Source organism: Eupeodes corollae, chromosome 2 (assembly GCF_945859685.1).
Source record: "Eupeodes corollae chromosome 2, idEupCoro1.1, whole genome shotgun sequence".
In the NCBI taxonomy this organism is placed as follows: Eukaryota; Metazoa; Arthropoda; class Insecta; order Diptera; family Syrphidae; genus Eupeodes; species Eupeodes corollae.
This window is the reverse complement of record NC_079148.1, coordinates 61,984,978-62,005,363: the sequence shown is the minus strand read 5'-3', so window position 1 is coordinate 62,005,363 and position 20,386 is coordinate 61,984,978. Positions and strand designations below refer to the sequence as shown.

At 36.5% G+C, this 20,386-nt stretch overlaps 1 protein-coding gene across 1 annotated transcript; it reads right to left on the bottom strand.

The window, feature by feature from the left end:
• Nucleotides 1–593: 593 nt before the first annotated feature.
• Nucleotides 594–17,223, bottom strand: LOC129946771 (protein DDI1 homolog 2). The gene is made up of 6 exons (XM_056057088.1): nt 16,072–17,223; nt 5,205–5,619; nt 4,973–5,095; nt 4,730–4,892; nt 1,169–1,367; nt 594–1,109 (listed from the first exon to the last, which is right to left on the bottom strand). Exons 1-6 carry the CDS (start codon nt 16,340–16,342, stop codon nt 925–927), a joined length of 1,356 nt encoding a protein of 451 aa, XP_055913063.1. The 5' UTR covers nt 16,343–17,223; the 3' UTR covers nt 594–924.
• Nucleotides 17,224–20,386: the final 3,163 nt, after the last annotated feature.

Genomic DNA, 20,386 nt, shown 5'->3' with positions numbered 1-20,386 from the left:
AGTAAGTATAACTAATTTTCCAAATTTATATTTTTGTAATAATTTTGAAAATGTTTGATATTTTAACAATTGCTGTAAGAACCAAAATAAGGACTATTACAAAGTTTTTTATACGAGTTCAAGTATACCATATCCTTAAGAATTTCAATGTAACTAGAAAAAATCTAGCAATAAGCATAAATATTTAAGCGTTACACATATGTAAAACATTATTTATAAGACCTAAATAAAATTATATAAGTATGCCTTTATTTATCGAAACACCCTATGATACAGTCAAAAGAAAAACTCTTTTTCTTCCTTCTCTTTTACACTGTAACACAGCGGTAATTTAAAATATGAACTCAGAACGAAAACGTGAAGAGTGTCCCTACTCATAAATAGATATACTCTGTTCTCAAGTCCCTTATGTCGTTTGTGCCTGTCCAATATCTAGTACGTTTATGAAAATAAAACAAAATTATATATCTAATAAAGGTAATAAGGAGTCAATTTTATTATTATATTATTTTATACTTACAATCAGTAAACTTTCCCCGCTCTAGAAGAAACACAAAATTGATAGTCTTAGTTCATAATTCAAAACAAATTAATTTCTCTCTTTCTTTTTTCATACTATATGTTTGCATTAACTTATTGCTGTTAATTTTATTTTAAAAATTCAAAAGAAATTATGTAAATAAATGTAATTAAAGTCCATTTTTGCGTTTTCGTGTCCTACAATCCATTTTTACTCCATTTCAAGGCATGTTATCTTAACGTTCTTGTATATGTCGAATTTTTTGTTTGTTTGTAAATGCTCGAGCCTGAGGTAGATTTTAGATGATAGGCTTCGTTTGTTTATAAATGTTATTATTGGTGAATACACTTTTATGAATTCGCTGTAATTTTTAAATCTAATATTGATGTACATATTTATTTGTCTTAAAATTTTAATGATTTAGCAATCAACGCTGCAGTGGCTTGTGTTTTATTGCCATTTTGTTTGCGGAGTTCAGCTACGACATCATCACGTTTAAAACCTAATTTCACTAGATCATTTACATCAGCTTCAGTAAATTTTTCGTCATTACTTTTCGGCTTTGTAGATTGAGATGTAGTTGGTGAATCTGATGATAATAATAAATTAAAAACCATAAAATAAAATTGATGTATTAACGTTAAATACCTGTGTCCATTTTACTGGCCTCGATTGCTTTGCGAATTGCATCATCTTCTGCACTTTGTTTAGATTCTTCTACAACAATCATATCTTCAGAACCACCCGAAAGTCGAGCGCAATCGGGTAGCTCATTTTCAGGCAAGAAATGGGTTTCTGTTCCGGTGGTTCCTATGCGTAACACGTTTCTTTGCAGATCGATATTCATCTAAAAAGAAAATATTTTTTAACACATTTCTAGCTAGTTTCAAATCAGTTCCATCAAAAATTTTGTATTAAATTCTTGTAAACATTTTTGAAACAGTGTTTAAAAAAGGCGATCATATCTATTTCCTGAGAGAAATTACCATTAAATTCTTTTATATAGAGACCAAATTAAAAATGTCATACAGCCAAAAACAATTTATTAACATTTTTTTGTTGTATGATTTGGGCAATATTACCGCACCTTTAGGCGTTAAAACTTTTTTGGGTTTTATGGAATTCCAAATAAAAAGAAGCGTTCGGTCTTATTACCCTATGCACGCCAAGAGATTAAAAATGTTATATCACTAAAATATGTGTCTAGATTTCAGATTAGATTTAGATTAGGTTGGTTTCCAATTGATTACATTTTTTTATAAAGTTTAAAGACAAAAAACACTAAGTATGGCTTTACTGCCATCTGTTCTATAGCCCAAAAAAGTGTTATTCAGCCCTATTGTGAGTTCCATGGGAACAAGATTCCACATGAAATAATTCCCATTTCCCTTTTCCCTAATTGTGAGTTTCTGACGAAAAAATTCCCCATGTTCGAAAAAACCCTTATTGTAAGCATTTTTTCCGTGTGAAATGTAACGTTCTCAACAGCTGAAATGTTCACTTATTTTTTTGTCACGAACGAGAGAAGAGCAAAGAGAAAAATGTAAGTTGTTTGTTTTTTTTAGTTTTGTGACCAAAAATAAAAGTGAATTTTTCCAATATTTAAGGGCAAAACTTTAAATAAAGCCCAAAGGGAAATGCTTTTAAATAAAATGCAACCAAACCCTGAAATTGCCAAAGGCTTTGTAAAACAAAGTCGCGAAAAAGTTTTGTAGTTTTGGAAGCAGCTCACATTAGAGCTTAACAGCGCTGGCCCGCCCGTTAAAAATAAATGCGAGTGGAAAAAAGTAAGTTTGTTTTGTAGTTCTAATTCATTTTTTGTTTAAAATTATGTTTTGTAAATAGGTTTAGATTGACCAAAAGCGATATGTGCCCAAAAAAGCAGCAACTAATAAAATCCACCCAAGAGGAACAGGAGGTTTACCAAATAAAACCCAAAAATGTTCACCCTTCGGCAGACTATATTCCATCTGGTTAGAATGAGTGAAGCAGTGGAAGAAGTCCCTAAATCCTGCTTTGGGATGCCTGCATCTGAAGAAATGGTTTTGAATGAAGAATATTGTCCAACTGCGGCTGGTTCATCTTCAGATCCATTCAATTATGACCTTGAAGTCACTCCTGAAAAATGACCAAGCAACTCCTCCGACTCCTCAAATCAATTAAAAAACGAAAGGCTGTCCAAATGAGCACGAGCGAAGTCGTCACAGAGAAGCTGGAAATTCAAAAAAAAATTTGTTGAGCTCAGTGCAGGGATTTTCGTAATGCGAGAGCATAACAAATAAGTTCAAAGTAGCTTTAAAAAGTTATACCGCTCACTGGACCGCATTACTGAACTAAAAAAGGAAAGCCTTATAGAACAAAAGCGTCACAATTTGAAGATGGAAAAATTTCGCAAGTTTGAGCTCGCAGCTAAAATAGACAAAAATTCCAAAATATTAGAGCTCGAAGAGGGCAAGCTTCGAGTTATGGAAAGAAAAAACTGAAGACTGGTGTGTAGCTGTTAAGAACACCCATCTGTGATGTGAAGACCTCACCTGTGAATATTAGTTTTAAAAACCTGTGCATTTTTATATACGTGGTCGTTAAGTTACATATAAGTCGATGAGGGTTAAATTTTAAGAGTGTTTTAGAGAAGGGAAATTTATTTAGGTCCCAGTTTCTGTCATTTCCGATTCGATGTGAAATTTTATTCGAGTGAAACTCCCAATAGCTTTTGAAAGTCCGTGGGAACGAAAATTTTCCCTGTGAATGGTTTTCCGTGTGAAACTCTCAATAAGGCTTGATATCTTGACGGGCATAAAAATCAATGTCACATTGCCCAAATCAATTTTAAAGTTTCATAACGTCCAAATTGACATATCGACCAAAAGATGTCATGTGTTTCAACATTTGGGAGTGAGTTCTGAAAAATGTTTTGTTTATTTTGGGCAGTGCTACATTTTGTGTTTGAAATTTGTATCGCCCAAACGCAAACATTAATACAATAGTTTCAGATAGCCCAAGAACTTGGAACGTCAAGAAAGCGTGCCAAATATGGGCAGGTTCAGGCCACATAAGGGACTTGAAAGTAAGGCAAGTTTCTTTTATTTGATTGGATAGCTGCCAAAAACTTGCCTTCCAATTATGGCAACTTTAATAGAAAGTTGACTGGAAAGTAATTCACGAAAGATCTCCTTAACTAGCAAGTTAAGTTTACTTCTGTCAAAATCACAGTTATTCATGTGTTTCCATTCAATTGAAAGCTGAACTTTATTATCTATGATTTATTTATTTTCTACACAGTTTTCATTTAAAGTTTTGTGTAAAAGGGTTCCTTGGAAATTTGGAAAAGAAATATGTAATATTTCTTAACAGTTCAATGTACAAATGGTGCTAGACTTGTAACTCATATATACCTCGCTGTTCATACGCGTCTCAAAGCCCAACAATCCAAAATCTTTTATGCGTTACCACATTCAAAGTTTGGGTTTGGGTAATGGACACTAAATTTGGGCTTTTTGACGTTTTCTTAGTGATATTTTGTACAACGTTTCTCTTTTGGACCTTATGTCATTTTATCAAGTGGTTTATATTTCGTTGGGTAATAAAATAAAAGATCCGAAAGAGAATCATAATCGTCGTAATGTCCTAAATAAATGCCACAGTGCCCAACCCCTATGTTTAAAAAACAAGTACAAAACAAAACATTCTTTTTGGCAAAATGAAAACTAAAAATTTAGACGTTCTTTTACTTAAAAAAAATTATTTGGACTTTACGACATTCGCTTTGTTTTTTTTATTTTTTGAACTTTGTGGAAGATTTTGGGCTGTATAATATTATAGGCTTTGGGTGTTATGGTTTTGGGCGTAAAACCATAACGCCATGGAGAAAACATTTATAATAAAAAATCCTAAAACACCTAAACTTTGAAAAGTTATTTCACTACATAAACAGCTAAATAAAAACGATTCCTTTTAAGGACTAAAGAAATTATCACAGTATTATTTTAACGTTACATACCTAGCTCAGTTTTTAATTTCTAAAATCTTCAAAATCTATCTTCTATTGCCTTTTAAAGAAAGAAAAATAACTAATTGTTTCTTTTACCATATTTCATTCGATAAAATGCAATATTTTGTGGATTTTTTGTACCCAAAAAATAATAATTAAGATATTATTATTATATTTTAGCATATTTGCAAATTTAAAAAGAACTAAACTGTTCGTACCTGGTGTCGTTTCAACATGTCCAACCCCAATAGCATGTCCATTGGTTGCTGTTCCAACACAGAGAAACTCGACGTCAAATGATCATTCTCTATTTGCATTTGAACCATGTGAATGCGTCCAATAATGCGCTGCGTGCCCACACCTTTTGCAATTCCATTCCATCTGCGTCAAGAAAATAACAAAACAAACAAAAAACAATGTCACAAAAATGATGTCACATCAAAACATCAAATAAACCAAACCTGGTATCTATTAATCGATTTATATGACACTTCTCTGCACAAGAAGCACTCATGATCGTCGTCTGAGCCCCCGAATCAATGAATGCTTTAACTGGTACACCATTCACTTTGCAGTTGATATATCTGAAGACAACAAAAATTATCAAGAACCATTGCCTTTTAGGGACATTCGGAGGCATGCACACACACACACACAGAGTGTAGTGCATTTACCATTTGCCAATAAACTTACAACATTGTTACTGTGCCAAAAATCTCAGGGTTATACTCAATAGCTGCAGCCATATTATCTTGTATATTCTTCTGTTTGATCTCCTCGGCAATCATGCGTTGTGCTTCGGTATCGAAGGGGTCAGCTTGCAGCATTCTCAAGCGTTGCATTTCTCTTTCCTTCTTCTCTTCGATTTGTTCTCGCAGAACTTTGGCAAATGCATCCAAGTTACCCGATAGCAAAGCATCAGCAAGACGTGGGTTGTTTTGCTTCAACAATGACAAATGTTCCGGACTTGTTAGAAACATTTGTCTCACACTTGCGGGATCTTCATCTTCGCCAACTGTTACTTCTTTTGGCTGGACATTCGATGATGTGCCAGGAATGTGTATACTACTAAAATCCAATGAACTCAACGGCGAGAGAGCACCTGTGCCTGTTGAAATAATGAAATGTTAATGTTTTTTATTTTTAAAAATGAGCTCAAATAATTATTATTTTGTTGTGATTTTGGAAGATTTTATTTTTTTAGACTATATGTATGTATAGTAAAAAATGAGATCACAAGATCTAATTTTAACAAAAAATGTACACTGCATTAAATTATTGTTGTGATGGTTTTTGAAATATAAAAAAAAAACATATTGTATTTTGTGTAAAAAAAAATTACAGTATATATTTTATACGTAAATATAGTCGTACAATGGCGGGACGGGAACTGTATTTAAAGTTCATTTGTTGATTATATTTATTTAAATTACAATTTACTAGAAGAGGTTTAATTTGTATTCCCTAGTCGATAGTATATACAAAAATAAGGATGTATATTGAAGCTAGTTTTTGAAATTTAATGTGTTTCCATTGATTTTGGAAATAATATGACAATACTTGGCATGGAACACAGATTTATAAAAAGGTACTCTACCTCCTTAGCCGAGTTAGAATAAGTCTTACTAATAATTGATGGCCCAGCTTTTAAAGAAGGACCATTCGGGTGACGCTTTAATTGAGACTTCAATAAAGCTCAGTAGACTTCTTTCTGCAGGTCAAACTTAATTAATCGTAAGATAGATTAGTTTGCCGGAAATTACAACCAATTCTATCACGTTTGGCTACTGGAAGCACACCAATCGCTTCATGTTAACTATTGCTAATGCCAGACGCTATGATGAAGGTTTCAGGTCATAAAAAAAAAACATCTGTCTTACACTAGACTTAAAGCGCTTAAGGTGCTTGCTATCTCTAAGCAGATCGCATATAAGCTCGATAATCGGTGTCATAATTGGGCGCAGTTTAATAGGAAAGGCGTGAAATGACTTTTGCAGAAGTTATCTGAATTAGAAAGAGGAGAAAACACTTCTTCACCTCCTTTTTACATGTCCTGCTCTAGCTCAAAAACACAATACTTACTAAGGAAAACTCTTCTAAAGGCTGATTTTGTAAAGGCTATAGGAAAGTTTTTCAACAAAAAAAAACACATACAATTCAAAAAAATGCATGAAATCTTTGAATAGTACGTTTCATATAATTTAATGTTTGAAGATTATTACTTGCAAATGTTGACCTTGACTGCACCTCAAATGGTCCATCCGCTAAGTTTAATTTTGGCATACTCTTTCCCACATTCCGGACGGTACCTCGCGAATAAATGCTTCAATGTTGTTATTGAAGAGGATACTTTGTAGGTTTTTATCAGTTGTTTAATTTTTGACTTTTGGCTTAGTTTGAACGATCCATCTTTTTCCCGGTCCATCTCTATACCGAGATAATGTTTTGCTTCACCCAAGTCTTTCTTTTGGAGTTCTTTATATATGGTGTTTATAAGTTCTTCAGAAAATCCAGCCACCAGAATGTCATCAACATAAATCAATATTAATGTTGTTTGGCCGTTGCTTTCTTTCCTTGAAAACAGACACGGATCAGCTGTCGATGCCTTGAATCCCATTCCAAGTAAGATCTCTGTTTCTCTCTTGTTCCATTCCCGGGCTGATTGTTTTAGACCATATATGCTTTTATTAAGGTTAAGCATCTTTTCTTTATGACCCAACATTTTGAACCCTGGGGGTTGGTCCATGAAAATTAAGTAAGCATTTTTCACATCAAAATGCCGCACATGCAAACGTCTCTATTGTGTAACCACTAGAAGAGTTCTTATAGCTTACCACTGGCGCAAAGGTCTCATCGTAATCTTCACCGAATTTTTGAGAAAATCCTCTTGCAACAAGTCGGGCTTTATGAGTATTAATTCTTCCCTCTACATTTAGTTTGGTTTTAAATACCCATTTACAACTTACTGTTCTTCTTCCAGGCGGCAGATCTGTAAGTGTCCAAACTTTAAGCTCGTTCATTGACTTGATACTTCAACCCAGGATTCTGGTTCTTTCGAAATACTAACCAGGGCTTTGTACGACAGACGTATTGGAAGAATGCCTTTATGCGAACGCTTTGAAATTCGAATTATTTACTGATTTTCTGTCTGATCTTGAATGTCTTCACCGCCTTGCTCCTCTTCAATGACAAGCGACTCATTAAATGAGATGCTTTCGTCTCTTCCCAGTCTTATTGAAACATACAGTTCTGAATTCTTGGCTTTTTGTGGGTTGCTGATTCTTGGGTTCATTTTCGATAATTTTCAAAGATCTGGATATCCAAACTATTAGATTTTGGATCAAGTATACGATATCCTTTTGAGTAGAAATCGTATCCAACAAGAACGCCTTCTTCTTCCTTGCCATCCCACTTCTTCCTCTTCTGTTTTGGAACTAAGGTAAACGATTTGGATCCAAACACTCTAATATGGCTCAAATCAGGTTTCTCTCCAGTAAACATCTCAATTGAAATCTTCTCGAGACTTTTACTGGGTAGCCTATTCTGCAAATAGGCTGCTGTTGAAACGGCTTCTCCCCAGAAACGATTTGGAAGATTTGCATCAAGTAACATATACTTCGCTGCTTCAGTTAGGGTTCGGTTCTGGCGTTCTGCTACACCGTATTGCTGTGGTGTGTATGGAACCGCCTACTGATGATGTATTCCTTCCCTCTTCAGAAATTCTTCCAAGTCTTTAGATACGTATTCCAGTTGCAAGATCTTCCTTCACAAGTCTCTCGATAACTACTGGATCTTTATGTCCAAGTCGACGATGCCACTGATGAATAAACAGTGAATTGTCAGCTTTACAGGACAGTTCAACAGAATGTTCAGTTTCCAGCTTGTAAAGACTGTATTTCGCTTTGCAACAGCAATAATTCGGGATTCATTGTAGATTTGACTGATTCTGTCATGTGATGTTGATGCAACAGATGACTTCCCTTTTTGCAAAGTTGGCTTGTATTTGTAGCAGTCCGCTTTAACATGTCCTATTTTGTTACAATAAAAGCACGTTCTTGCTTCTTTTACATCCGTCTTCTTCGGTTTTGTAGACTTTTGATTTCTTCTTTGGTTAGACCACATAGTAACTTCATTTTCATTTTTGTCATCATTGCTTTTAAAACGTCTTTGATATTCGTCTTACATCTTACCAGTGACATATTCAATTGTTAAATCTGCCTCATCTTGACCTTCGAGTGCAGTAACAAGCCCAGAGTAAGATTCTGGTAGACTCACCAACAAAACTGCAACAACTTCATCTTCCTCTAAAGGTTTTCCAGAAGCTCTAAACAAACCTCCAACCTTAAGAATAGCATCTATATGGTCACTCATCTTACCACTAGTACAGTGAATGCCATATAATTTTCTTCTTAAGTAGAGGCGACTTCCAAAAGTTGACCTCTCTTAGAAAAAACTTCCCAAATACTAAACGCATCTTCTAGATGGGCAATGTGCATCAATTGACCATCCTCTACGCTCAACGTTAAATAAGCTTTCGCTTTATTATTCTTCTTCGTCCATTCATCATCGATTTCTGCTGGTTTCATTTTGCTAATAACATTCCAAAGTTCATCTCTTATAAGGACGGCTTGAATTTTCGTCTTCCATAAAATATAAGATACATTAACTTTCAAGTCCATCATAAAGTTTGCAGATTATACTTTTGAAATGTTTAAAATAATTAGCAATTATTATTTGTGCCACGATGCTGGGCCCATAACCTATGGAAAGTATCCTCTTCAATATATATTTCCTTTAGAAATTAAAACAAGGACTTCTTTCTAGTAACGATGATTATGATTTAATAATATTAATTTAATTTTCATAAAAATATTTAACGAAAATTTACTTGAAACAATATATAAAAATAAATTATAAATTTATTCAAAGTATTGAACAGTCTGAGAGCGCAGTTTCAACAGTTGTCGTCCAAAGCGTCAATAGAAGCTGATGTCTTGTCTAAATAGTCTAAAGGCGTTACATCGCCAATTGACCGGTCTCAAACGTAGAATAAAATGTTCACCGAACATTTCAGAACTTAGACTTTCTCACAACCACAACTAATAAAACTAATAAAAAGATCTATCGATCACAGTGACATTATATAACCTTACACCTAGTGTATTGAGATAATAGAAGTAGACATATGTTTAGGTAACAATTCCAAAGTGAGTGTTTTTTCCGCCTATTTCCCTGGTGGAAATAGAACCGCCGAGAAAATTCGCGACTTTAAAAGTGACTTACGAAAAATGTTTAGACTTCGCAACAAAATTATTGTTGGAGGCGATTTAAACTGTCGTCATCAACAATGGAATTATCTTCGCGCCAATTGTTGGGGCAATCTACTATACGAAGTGAATGAAGTTTATTCTAGCTTTTCATTCATATATCCACCTATGCTATGCTTATGTCCCCAAATCTCGAGATAAGAGTCCCTCTACCCTTGACTTTTTCGTCACTAACATACCCAACCACTGCACCAGGCCATTTACACCTTCCCTTAAATATTACTATAGACAATGTAAACCCTGTTCAGCAGACCACATTTATTTACAATTACTCTGATGCTAACTGGAATCTATTTAAATCTTTTATTTATGCTAACTGTAGAATGAATGATTACGCATCTAACGTTGACATCAGCGACAGTTTTGTATCTCTTGTTAACCGGGCTTCCGAAGTTGCAATCCCTAAGCTATCTACAACAGCCAATAGTCAAAAACAAAAACTTCCCGACAACATACTGCTCTTAATTCGTTTGAGAAAATTTGAAAGACGTAAATGGCTCCGCTATTGTTACGACTTTTTCCTCGATAATGTCAAATTTCCAAAACTACCGATGGAATGGCTAATAATCTTCATTTGACAAATCTAGTAAACCGTTCTGAAAGGTTACTAAAATACTAAAGAAAAAAGGTACTAATATTCCACCTCTTAAAGCACAAAATCAGCTTTTCATTGCTCCAAAAGATAAGGCTAATCTCCTAGCAACAAGTTTTGCAAGAAACCACAATATTACTGCTGACCTTCAATACAGTTTCTAGCTCTATAACTACCATAGCCCAAGCTAACATTGTTTTTCCTGACAACTATTTGGTTAATCCTGAAAAAGTACGTATACTTATCAAGTTCTTAAAAAACAAGAAATCAGCTGGATTCGACGGCATCAATAACATAATTCTAAAAGTCCTTCCTCCCTCTGGTATAAAATACCTTACATCATTATTTAATATATGTCTCAAAATATGTTACTATCCTGAAAGCTGGAAAACAGCATTGGTTATACCTACTGCTTAACCTGGCAAACCCAAGGACGATGCTAATAGCTACAGACCCATCAGCCTACTTAGTTGTGTTAGTAAGTTATTTGAAAAAAATATACAAGAAAAAATCAAGAATCACTTAAGTGAACTATTTTACCTGACTTTCAATACGGATTTAGGCGCAACCACAACACAATCTATCAAATTTTAAGGATTAAAAAACACGTATCTCAAAAATTTTCCTCAAAATAATCGACGGGTTTGATACTGTTAGACATTGGTAAAGCTTTTGACACAGTATGGCACAACGGATTGATACATACAGCTTTATGTGTTAAATTTTTCGTTGCCAACAATTAAAATAATTCAAAGCTTTTTAAATGGAAGAAAATTCTTAGTTAAAGTTCAAAACGATTGAATTTGGTGTACCTCAAGGTTCAGTGCTAAGTCCCATACTTTTCAATAGGAAGTCAAAATTGCTATATTTGCCGACGATACGGCTATCTTCTGTTCAGGGATTTCATTTTCAGATTTCCACCAAAAACTGCAATCTTCTCTAATTCAATTAGAAAATTATTTTTTCAAGTACATACATTACATTACATAAGGTGGCGCTACAGTCCGGGGCGGACTTGGGCCTCAACCAACAAGCGTCTCCAGCCAGCTCGGTCCCTAGCTAGCTGTCTCCAGTTTCGCACGCCAAGTTGGTTGAGGTCCTCTCCCACCTGGGTGCGCCACCTGAGTCGCGGTCTTCCTCTACTGCGCCGTCCCTCGGAATTGGATTCGAAGACCTTCCGGGCTGGAGCGTTGATGTCCATCCGCTCTACATGACCTAGCCATCTTAGCCGTTGGACTTTAATTCTGCTAACTAGGTCAGTGTCGCTGTACAGCCCGTACAGCTCGTCGTTATATCTTCTCCTCCATTCTCCATCTATGCGTACGGGACCGAAAATCACCCGAAGAATTTTTCTCTCGAAGCATCCTAGACACTCTCATCTTTCTTTGACTGGGTCCAAGCCTCAGAGCCATTAATGAGAACCGGGATGATGAGTGTCTTATAGATGGTGATTTCACATGCTCGAGAGAGGACTTTACTTCTCAATTGCCTTCTAAGTCCAAAGAAGCAGCGATCTGCAAGATTTATTCTTCGTTTGATTTCAGCGCTGATGTCGTTGTCTGTGTTAATAGCGGTGCCTAGGTAGACAAAGTACTTAACTACCTCAAAGTTATAGCTGTCCATGGTGATGTTTTGTCCAAGACGTCGTCGTTCAGTGTCCTTTTTTGATGACAGCATATACTTGGTCTTGCCCTCATTGACCACTAAACCCATCTTCTTCGCTTCCGTCGCAATGCTCAAAAACGCTCCACTGACATCACGCTTTGATCTTCCAATTATGTTAATATCATCTGCGTATCCGAGTAATTGGATGGATCTTTGGAAGATTGTGCCTCTAGTGTTGACGGTTGAGTTTTGCACAATTCTTTCCAGAACGATGTTGAAAAAGTCGCATGACAGCGCATCGCCATGTCTAAAACCTTTTTTGACATCAAATGAATCGTAAAGATCTTTTCCGACCTTGATAGAGCAGCGTGCATTCTCCATCGTGATTCTGCACAAGCGGATAAGTTTGACAGGGATGCCAAAACTAGACATTGCTCGGTAGAGCTCTTCCCTATAGATGCTGTCATACGCGGCTTTAAAATCGATAAAGAGATGGTGGGTATAGATTTGAAACTCCTGGGTTTTTTCCAAGATCTGCCGTAGTGTGAATATTTGGTCGATAGTGGACTTTCCTGGTTTGAAGCCACACTGATAAGGACCAATCAGGTTGTTGACGAATTTCTTCAGACGTTCACATAATACGGCAGAGAGGATCTTATACGCAATGTTAAGGAGACTGATGCCTCTGTAGTTGGCGCAGTTTAGAGGGTCTCCTTTCTTATGTATCGGGCACACTTGAGATTCCACTCATCGGGCATGCTTTCTTCCGACCATATTTTGCAGATGAGTTGGTGCATGCTCCGTACCAAGTCATCGCCTGCTGCTTTGAATAGTTCGGCAGCGATGCCGTCAGCTCCAGCAGCTTTGTTTGACTTAAGTTTAGATATAGCTATCTTCACTTCGTCAAGGTAGGGTAGGCGGAATTGTTGATCTGCGTCGCCGAGATTAAGTGGTTCTATCTCCCTTACAGCGGAATTCGGTTCGTCATCGCCGTTATATAATTTGGAGAAGTGGTCTTTCCATATTCTCAACATCGACTGCGGTTCCCCTGATCGTCTTTACAGGCTTCGGTTCGTGGCTGGTACCCTTGGGAGGTTTTTTTTACCTTTTAATAAAATTTACGAACCTCATTCCTGTTGTGACATCACTCTATCTCCTCGATCGCGTGCTTCTCATGCTCTATTTCTTTAAATCTAAGAAGCCGGTGTTCCTCTCTCCTTTTCTGCTCGTAGAGCTCGCGAGCAGCTCTAGTCCTTTTGTGCTTTGTGCAGCGGCGTTTTGTATGCCTCTTGTTTCGCTGCGTGCGCTTGCCGGCATTCGTCGTCCAACCAGGGGTTTCGCTGTGGTGGCCGTGTGAAACCTAGCCCTTCAGAGGCGGCATCTCTGATGGCTGCAAGGCAATGTTGCCACTGGTTTTCAGTGCTTAATGCAGGCAGCATAGGACTCCTTAAGAGGTTATTAGAGACTCGATCGGAAAAGGACATGGCAGTCTCTTGCGATTGTAGCCGTCTAACGTCGAATCTTCTCACAGTACTTCCTTGTTTTGGCTTGGATCGGGATATCCGTAGCCGTACCTTGGCTACAACGAGGTAGTGGTCCGAGTCAATGTTGGCCTCTCGGAATGTTCGGATATCCTGGATACTGGAGAAGTGTCGTGCGTCGATCGCAATGTGGTCAATCTGGTTGACGGTTGATTAATCAGGAGATTTCCATGTCCCCTTGTGGATATTGAGATGCGTGAACTGCGTACTAGCTACCAGAACGTCTCGCCCCGCAGCGAAATCGACCAGCCTGAATCCGTTGTCGGAGGTAGTGTCGTGTTTTTTCAAGTAGAAAATTATAATTAACCCGGATAAAACACAAGCAATCTGGTTTACTCGTCGCCGGAAAGCATGTTTTTTACCGGGTAGGTAATGTTCAACTTCAATTAGGTACGGTTAACATTGATTGGCTCTAAGCTCAGTAGAGAAAATAAACTAATTATTTTCAAAACAATCTTTTAAGCGATACTCTTGTACATAAATACATAAATTAAAAATTCAAAGATGTCAAAATAAAATACTTAAGATTATACTTGATCTTCCACGTTACTACTCAACCCAGAGACTACATGATTTGGCCAATATCAACTTGTTAGACACTCTCGTTAAATTCTATCAAAATTGTAACTTATCTGATAATATATTAATTAATTAAAATAAACAATGTTTGAGTGTTGCAATATTAGGTTTAAGTTTTGTATGAGGGTTTGTAGCTTTCCCTTAAACTGTCAAATATAAAAAGAATGTATGTACATATATACAGGGTGTCCCACGGAAACCGGATCAAAAACAAATGAATTTAACTCCAAAAGTTAAAGTCTTAATTTTTTTTAATTAATATCAGAATGTAAGGAATTAAATGCCATTTCAAGTTTTAAAAACAACGTCGGACAAATGGTGCCCATCTTGTGGCAAGTTATTTATCATGTCCATGTAGGGGATAGAATTGACGGTGACGGTGTTTCCTTCTTCTTCTTCAAAAAAATAGGGACCGATGATAAATTTTCTTGACATTGCACACCACACAGTTACTTTAGGGCTATGCAGTTGTCGTTCATGGAGGCGTTGAGGGTTCTCAGGGGCATAATAGCGGTAGTTCTTTCGATTAACATAACTATTGAGATGGAAGTGCGCCTCATCGGTCATGAGCAGCAACATATCGTCAATCACTTCAAACAACGAGAGCATCTCCAATGCGAATGAAGAACGCTGTGCGTAATCAGTAGGTTGCAACTTCTGAACGATTGCCAACTTGTACGCATGAAACTTTAAATTATGCTTGATAATTCGACTCACTGAAGAGGATGAAAGGTGCAGTGATTGAGCTCGCTTGCGCACGGAACGGCCAGGGCTCTGGAGAATAGCTACCCTCACTCGGTCAACGTTTTCTTAAGTTGCAGCTGTCCGTACGGGGCCAGGTGGTTTCTTTTTCATTACACTGCCCGTATTTCGAAAAGAAGTTACCCATCTCATAATTGTGCTTCTTGAAGGAACAGTACCGTGACGTCCACTGCCACCACCGATTTATTGTTTTTAATAAATTCCTCCAGTTGAAGACACGATGAAACACTTTCCAACGATTGATTGTGGTTACTAAACGACACTACCTGAGGTTTCAAATGAGCCCATCCGCACCTCACTCGACCGCATCAGTGAAGAGAAAGGGACCCCTACTTTTCGTCCGGTTCCCGTGGGACACCCTGTATATCGTTATACACATTATTAATTATAGTTGTAAAGGAATAATTGCATTTATCCTAAATCTCTAAAATACAAATGTTAAATTGTACAAATAACTGATTACGGTTACTGAATAAATAAATAATTTAAAAAAATATAACCTCATGACCCAAGTGATTTAATGGTTGGCTCTTTCCCTCTAAAAGTCCCAAATAACTGAAATTCAAATGAACTTTGTCTATTCGTTTAGTTGAGATTTGTAGAGGAATAATTAGAAAAATAGGGGCAAACACTTTCCAAATTCGAATTCTAACTTTATTTTTTCAATCTCTCACCTGCAATGGAGGGTTAATGAAATAACCTTTTAAACCTTTTTACATTTGGAATCACGATACAGGCTTCCATAAATATATATTCTTATGTTCAAAATTAGCTTTAAAGACAAATATTAAATTGAAGATCTTCCAGAAACTATATTTTATCCAAACACCAAGTTTCGTTGAAATATTGCAGTGTTGTTTTTTTTGTTTTGTATTACTTTCCACTTCACAGCCTTGAGTTAGGAACTACTTACTGTTAAGTTATGAATATTCAATTTTAAAATGAAATATTCAAGAAGGTAAATATGTGTAAATAAAAAGACTGTTTTGTACGATTCATGTCGATGGTGCGTTGCCATAACAAAGTATAAGTAAAATTCAAGGCATTTTGATGAGCAATTATGCGTGGCTTTTAGTAATACAATGCCCCTGAACTTGACCCCGCTTTATTGGGATGTCAAAGACTCCCATGTATCAAATGCAAAATTTACATACCTAAAACACGCCCTCCTCCAGATGGCCCAGACGGAGCACTCCTGTTCGAAGTTATACGTTGGATCACAACACAATCACCGTCACTCATGCCATACGCCTTCAGAGACTTCTTATCATCCATCAACGGTTGCCCGTTAAATAGCACACGAATCTGCGGCCCCGGGACCCGGGATTCAACTTCACAAAACGCTTTGAAGTTCTCCAGCTCCAAATCTTCCGACACATCGAGAACAAAAATCTCATCGCTCAAAGTAGTAACAGTGATTTTCATGATGAATGTTTTTATTCAAAACAAACCCCAAACCCAAAAAAGAAACAAAAACGACAATTTTTAGAAAAAACAATCTTGTACTTTGCACTATTTTTCAACCGAACGACTCGAACGACCTGAGCAACAACGACCCGACGACGTGTTCGCTTTCGCTAAGCAGTGATTGCGATATAAATAATGTTAATTTGTTTTTGTGTTAGCAAGCGGCTGCGGCGCACCACACAAATGTTCAGGTATTGGAGATTGGACGAGTGGTGATGGTGATGGCGTTTGCGATGGTCTTTTTTCTTTTTTTAATTACTCTGTTTTTCCAAGTGGTTTTTGTTCTTTTCTTCGTTTTCTTTGTTTAGTCTTTAGTGCAACACAAAAACAGAAACCCAAACAGAGAGCAGCAGCGGCAGTGGCGGTAGCGGTTGCGTTTGTTAAAAGAGTGCCAAATATTTTTTATGAAAATTGTATTTTTTAATCTTAAAATAACTCAGATTTGCTTGTTTCGATTTGGAAAATCGGTTCATGTGTAGGTATTTCCAAATATATATTATTTATTTTGTCAATAAAAACAGAAGCAGAAACACTGAATCCGATAAGATCCTTTAACCAATAAACAAAGAACCAAAGAGCAAGGCACTTTTGGAACTACGAAATCAATCCAAGTACCTATCAATATTAATTTGTATGCACTAGATTGCAATAATTTTGATAATATTACGTGGTTTCTTGTAGGTTTTTCGGATTGGGAATTTGTCTGTAGATTTTTGGACACTTAATTATGAGATTTGGATAAGCAAGTGCTTATTTAAATGGAAATTAATTTAAAAAATAATCCGTGAGAGAAGGAAATTGAAACTGGGATTTATGTTCTTGAACAAAATTTTGATTTTAATTTGTTGACGCTAGCGAAACTATTGTGAATGAATCGATTTGTGGCGAAAGCGAATATTAAAAATGTCAGAAACTGAAACTTTAGGGTGAGATCACATCAGGCGATGTCCAGGAATGATGTAAGTTCTATTTGTGGCGGTTGGATATGGCAAATGATGTCTGTTATTACTTTTGATATTTTACCGGCAAATTAATAAACGTGGAATAGCGAAGGGTTAGGTGTTATTTTATGGACTAAGTTAAAAATGTGTGCTCGTGGCATGATAGTGCGTGCATTGGACTTAAGTACGTTGTGGTTAATTAGGCTAGTTTTATGAATTTTTGTCTAGTTTTAAAATAGTTTTAAGTAAGAATAAATTAATAAAAATGAATTTTAAAAAAAGTGCGCTGGACTGTTGTGCTAGAGGTCTTGGGTTCGATCCCTCCCTGTGCCATTTTAAGTTCTTTTTTCACGGGTACTGCCTCTTAAGAAGAATTGACAAATTCTGCAAAAGTAATTCTTGTCACGAAAAGTGCTTTCTTAAATTAGCCGTTCGTATTCGGCTTGAAACTGTAGGTCCCCTCTATTAGTGATTATATTATTCGCACACAGGAATGGCTAAGAGTCGTAAGTCACTAGGCCCTAGTTCTCAACGGACTGTTGCACCACTCAATATATTTATTTTTAAGTTAAAAATGTTATGAATAAAATAAAATTCCTACTAAGTGACGTTTAGTAAGTAAGGAATAAGATCCAAAAGTGTCAAATTTTGTTTAAATAAAAAAAATGAGTGGAAATTGCTGGTTTCGTTATAATAATGTGTGCAAGATTTGTTGAGTTTTTAAACCAGTTCCAATTACTGGACACACAAAAAACAATTGAAAAATAATAATAATTTCACAGAAAGATATGTAAATATAAACAAGAGAATTCCTAGGTGTGTTCACAAGTCAAAAAAAGTCCGTGGAACTTGTGGGAACAATTGTAATTATTGTAATTGATTTTCATAGGAGATTTTTAGTAAAAATCATTTTACATTCTGGTTTTATTCATGGTAGATTTTAACCCACACCTTAGCTCTTATTCCTTGGTTTAGTAAACTTGAGGAATAAAGGTGGAATAAGCGTTTTTTTTTTATTAATTTGATTACTAAAGTATAATTTGAGAACCACCTTTGTGTTTCAAATATTGGCATACTGGAAATGAATTTGGCTATGCTTTTCTTCTTGTGGGTTAGGTTAAAAAGAAATAATAATACTTTTAAAAATGCCGTCTCTTGTTCCTTGGCCTCAATAAGCTTTTTTTCAAAGACTCTAAGGACATTTGTCAAAGTTAAAAATTCAGCATTCTGGCTAATTGTCCGTTGCCAAGAATCTTCCTTTAAATTCGTTTTTTTTAAATTTTGAAATAACAAATAATAAATATGAATAAGAAACATTAATATGATAGGAATTTTAAGTAAAACTACTACCCACTTTCAAGAAATGGCTCTGTTTCCACTACGAAAAGACTATGCTACACAAACAAATATGGATACTACAAACGGTCAAACGATTTTTCTAGTCTGGTTGTAATATGGTATTACATGATGGACAAGTGGTTGATTCTTAGACTGTACTTAGACAAAAAACTAAATTGGAAACGCAACGTACAGGAAAGAGTCAAAAAACCAACTGTAGCTCTCTTTTCTTGCAAAAAAGCTATTGGTAATAAATGGGGTTTACAACACAGAATCACGTATTGGCAGTATGGTGGACTGCTTTAGAGAAAGGTATAAACAGGGATAAGCTTAATAAAGTTTAACTTTCAGCCTGCCTATGTATAAGCGGATCGCTTCGCATGACCCCGTCTGCGGCACTGGACACCTTGCTCTACCTTGCACCTCTTGACATATTTAGCAAACAAATAGCTGCAAGTTCTGCTATTCGCCTCAATGCTTCGTCGCAGTGGACTAACAACAACATTGGCCTACGGAGTGGCGTTCTTAGGTATTTAGAATCACAGACTACACCATCCCCCAACTGCAATTCGACAGAAACTTCCAGATTTCTATACCTCCCAGATCTTTTTGGGAAGATAGGACATTCTAGGAGGATGAGTCAATCCATTTTTACACAGATGGCTCAAAAACCAAAGAAGGGGTTGGTGGAGGTGTGTACTCTGAACGACTGAAATTAAGTCTCTCATTCCACCTTCCCAATCATTGTTGTGTGTTCCAGGCGGAACTTTTGGCGATAAAAGAAGCCTTGTCTTGGCTCAAAGAAAACGTGATATGAACATCTGATATCCGTATTTTCTCTGATAGCCAGGCCGCTATCAAATCTCTGGACTCTGTCTCTACAAACTCTATAACAGTCCATAACTGTCGATCATCTCTAATGGAGATTGCGCAGCAGTTTAATATTCACCTATGCTGGGTGCCGGGCCATAGAGACATTCCAGGTAACTGTAAGGCAGATGAACTCGCCAGGAACGGTACAGTACAGCCCATCCTACCACGTTTGGCAAGTACTGGCATACCAATCGCTACTTGTAAACTGCTGCTAATGCAAGACGCTGTGAGGAGGGCAGGCACCAGGTGGACTAACATCACCACGTGTCAAGCCACAAAAAACATCTGGCCAACACTGGATTTAAAACGTTCAAGGTGCTTGCTCTCTCTGAGCAGATTGCATATAAGCTCGATAATAGGTGTCATAACCAGACACTGTCTAATAGGAAAGCACGCCACGAGACTAGGCGTATTCTCAAATGACTTTTGCAGAAGCTGTATGGGCGAGGAAGAGGAAGAAACGGTTTTTCATCTTCTCTGCACATGCCCTGCTCTAGCTCGAAAACGCAAGAATTACCTAGGAGAATTCTTCTTTAACGATCTAAATCACATCGGTATAATCAGCCTCTCACGTTTCTTAAGGTACTCAAGCTGGTTCCATTGAGCTTAGGAGGAAGCCTCAAGATTCATGTGGTATCACAATGGGCCATTAAACTGGCCTAAGTGTGTCCGTTTCCATCTTGGACAGCCACTATAACCTAACCTAACCTATCATTAGAGTATGGCTACATAATCTACAAGATGTCGCTTAGCTTTGGATTTCAGGTTCCGAACTTTTATATTGTTAGATAACTATTTTTGTGTGCTTTATATTTCATAACAATTTGTAAAATTAAAACTACATGACATT

Coding starts and splice junctions, on each gene's coding strand:
- LOC129946771 (XM_056057088.1), bottom strand. CDS start 16,342: ATGAAAATCACTGTTACTACTTTGAGCGATGAGATTTTTGTTCTCGAT. Junction 5,620..16,071: donor TGGAGGAGGGCGTGTTTTAG/GTATGTAAATTT, acceptor TTATTTCAACAG/GCACAGGTGCTCTCTCGCCG. Junction 4,893..4,972: donor AATCGATTAATAGATACCAG/GTTTGGTTTATT, acceptor TTCTTGACGCAG/ATGGAATGGAATTGCAAAAG.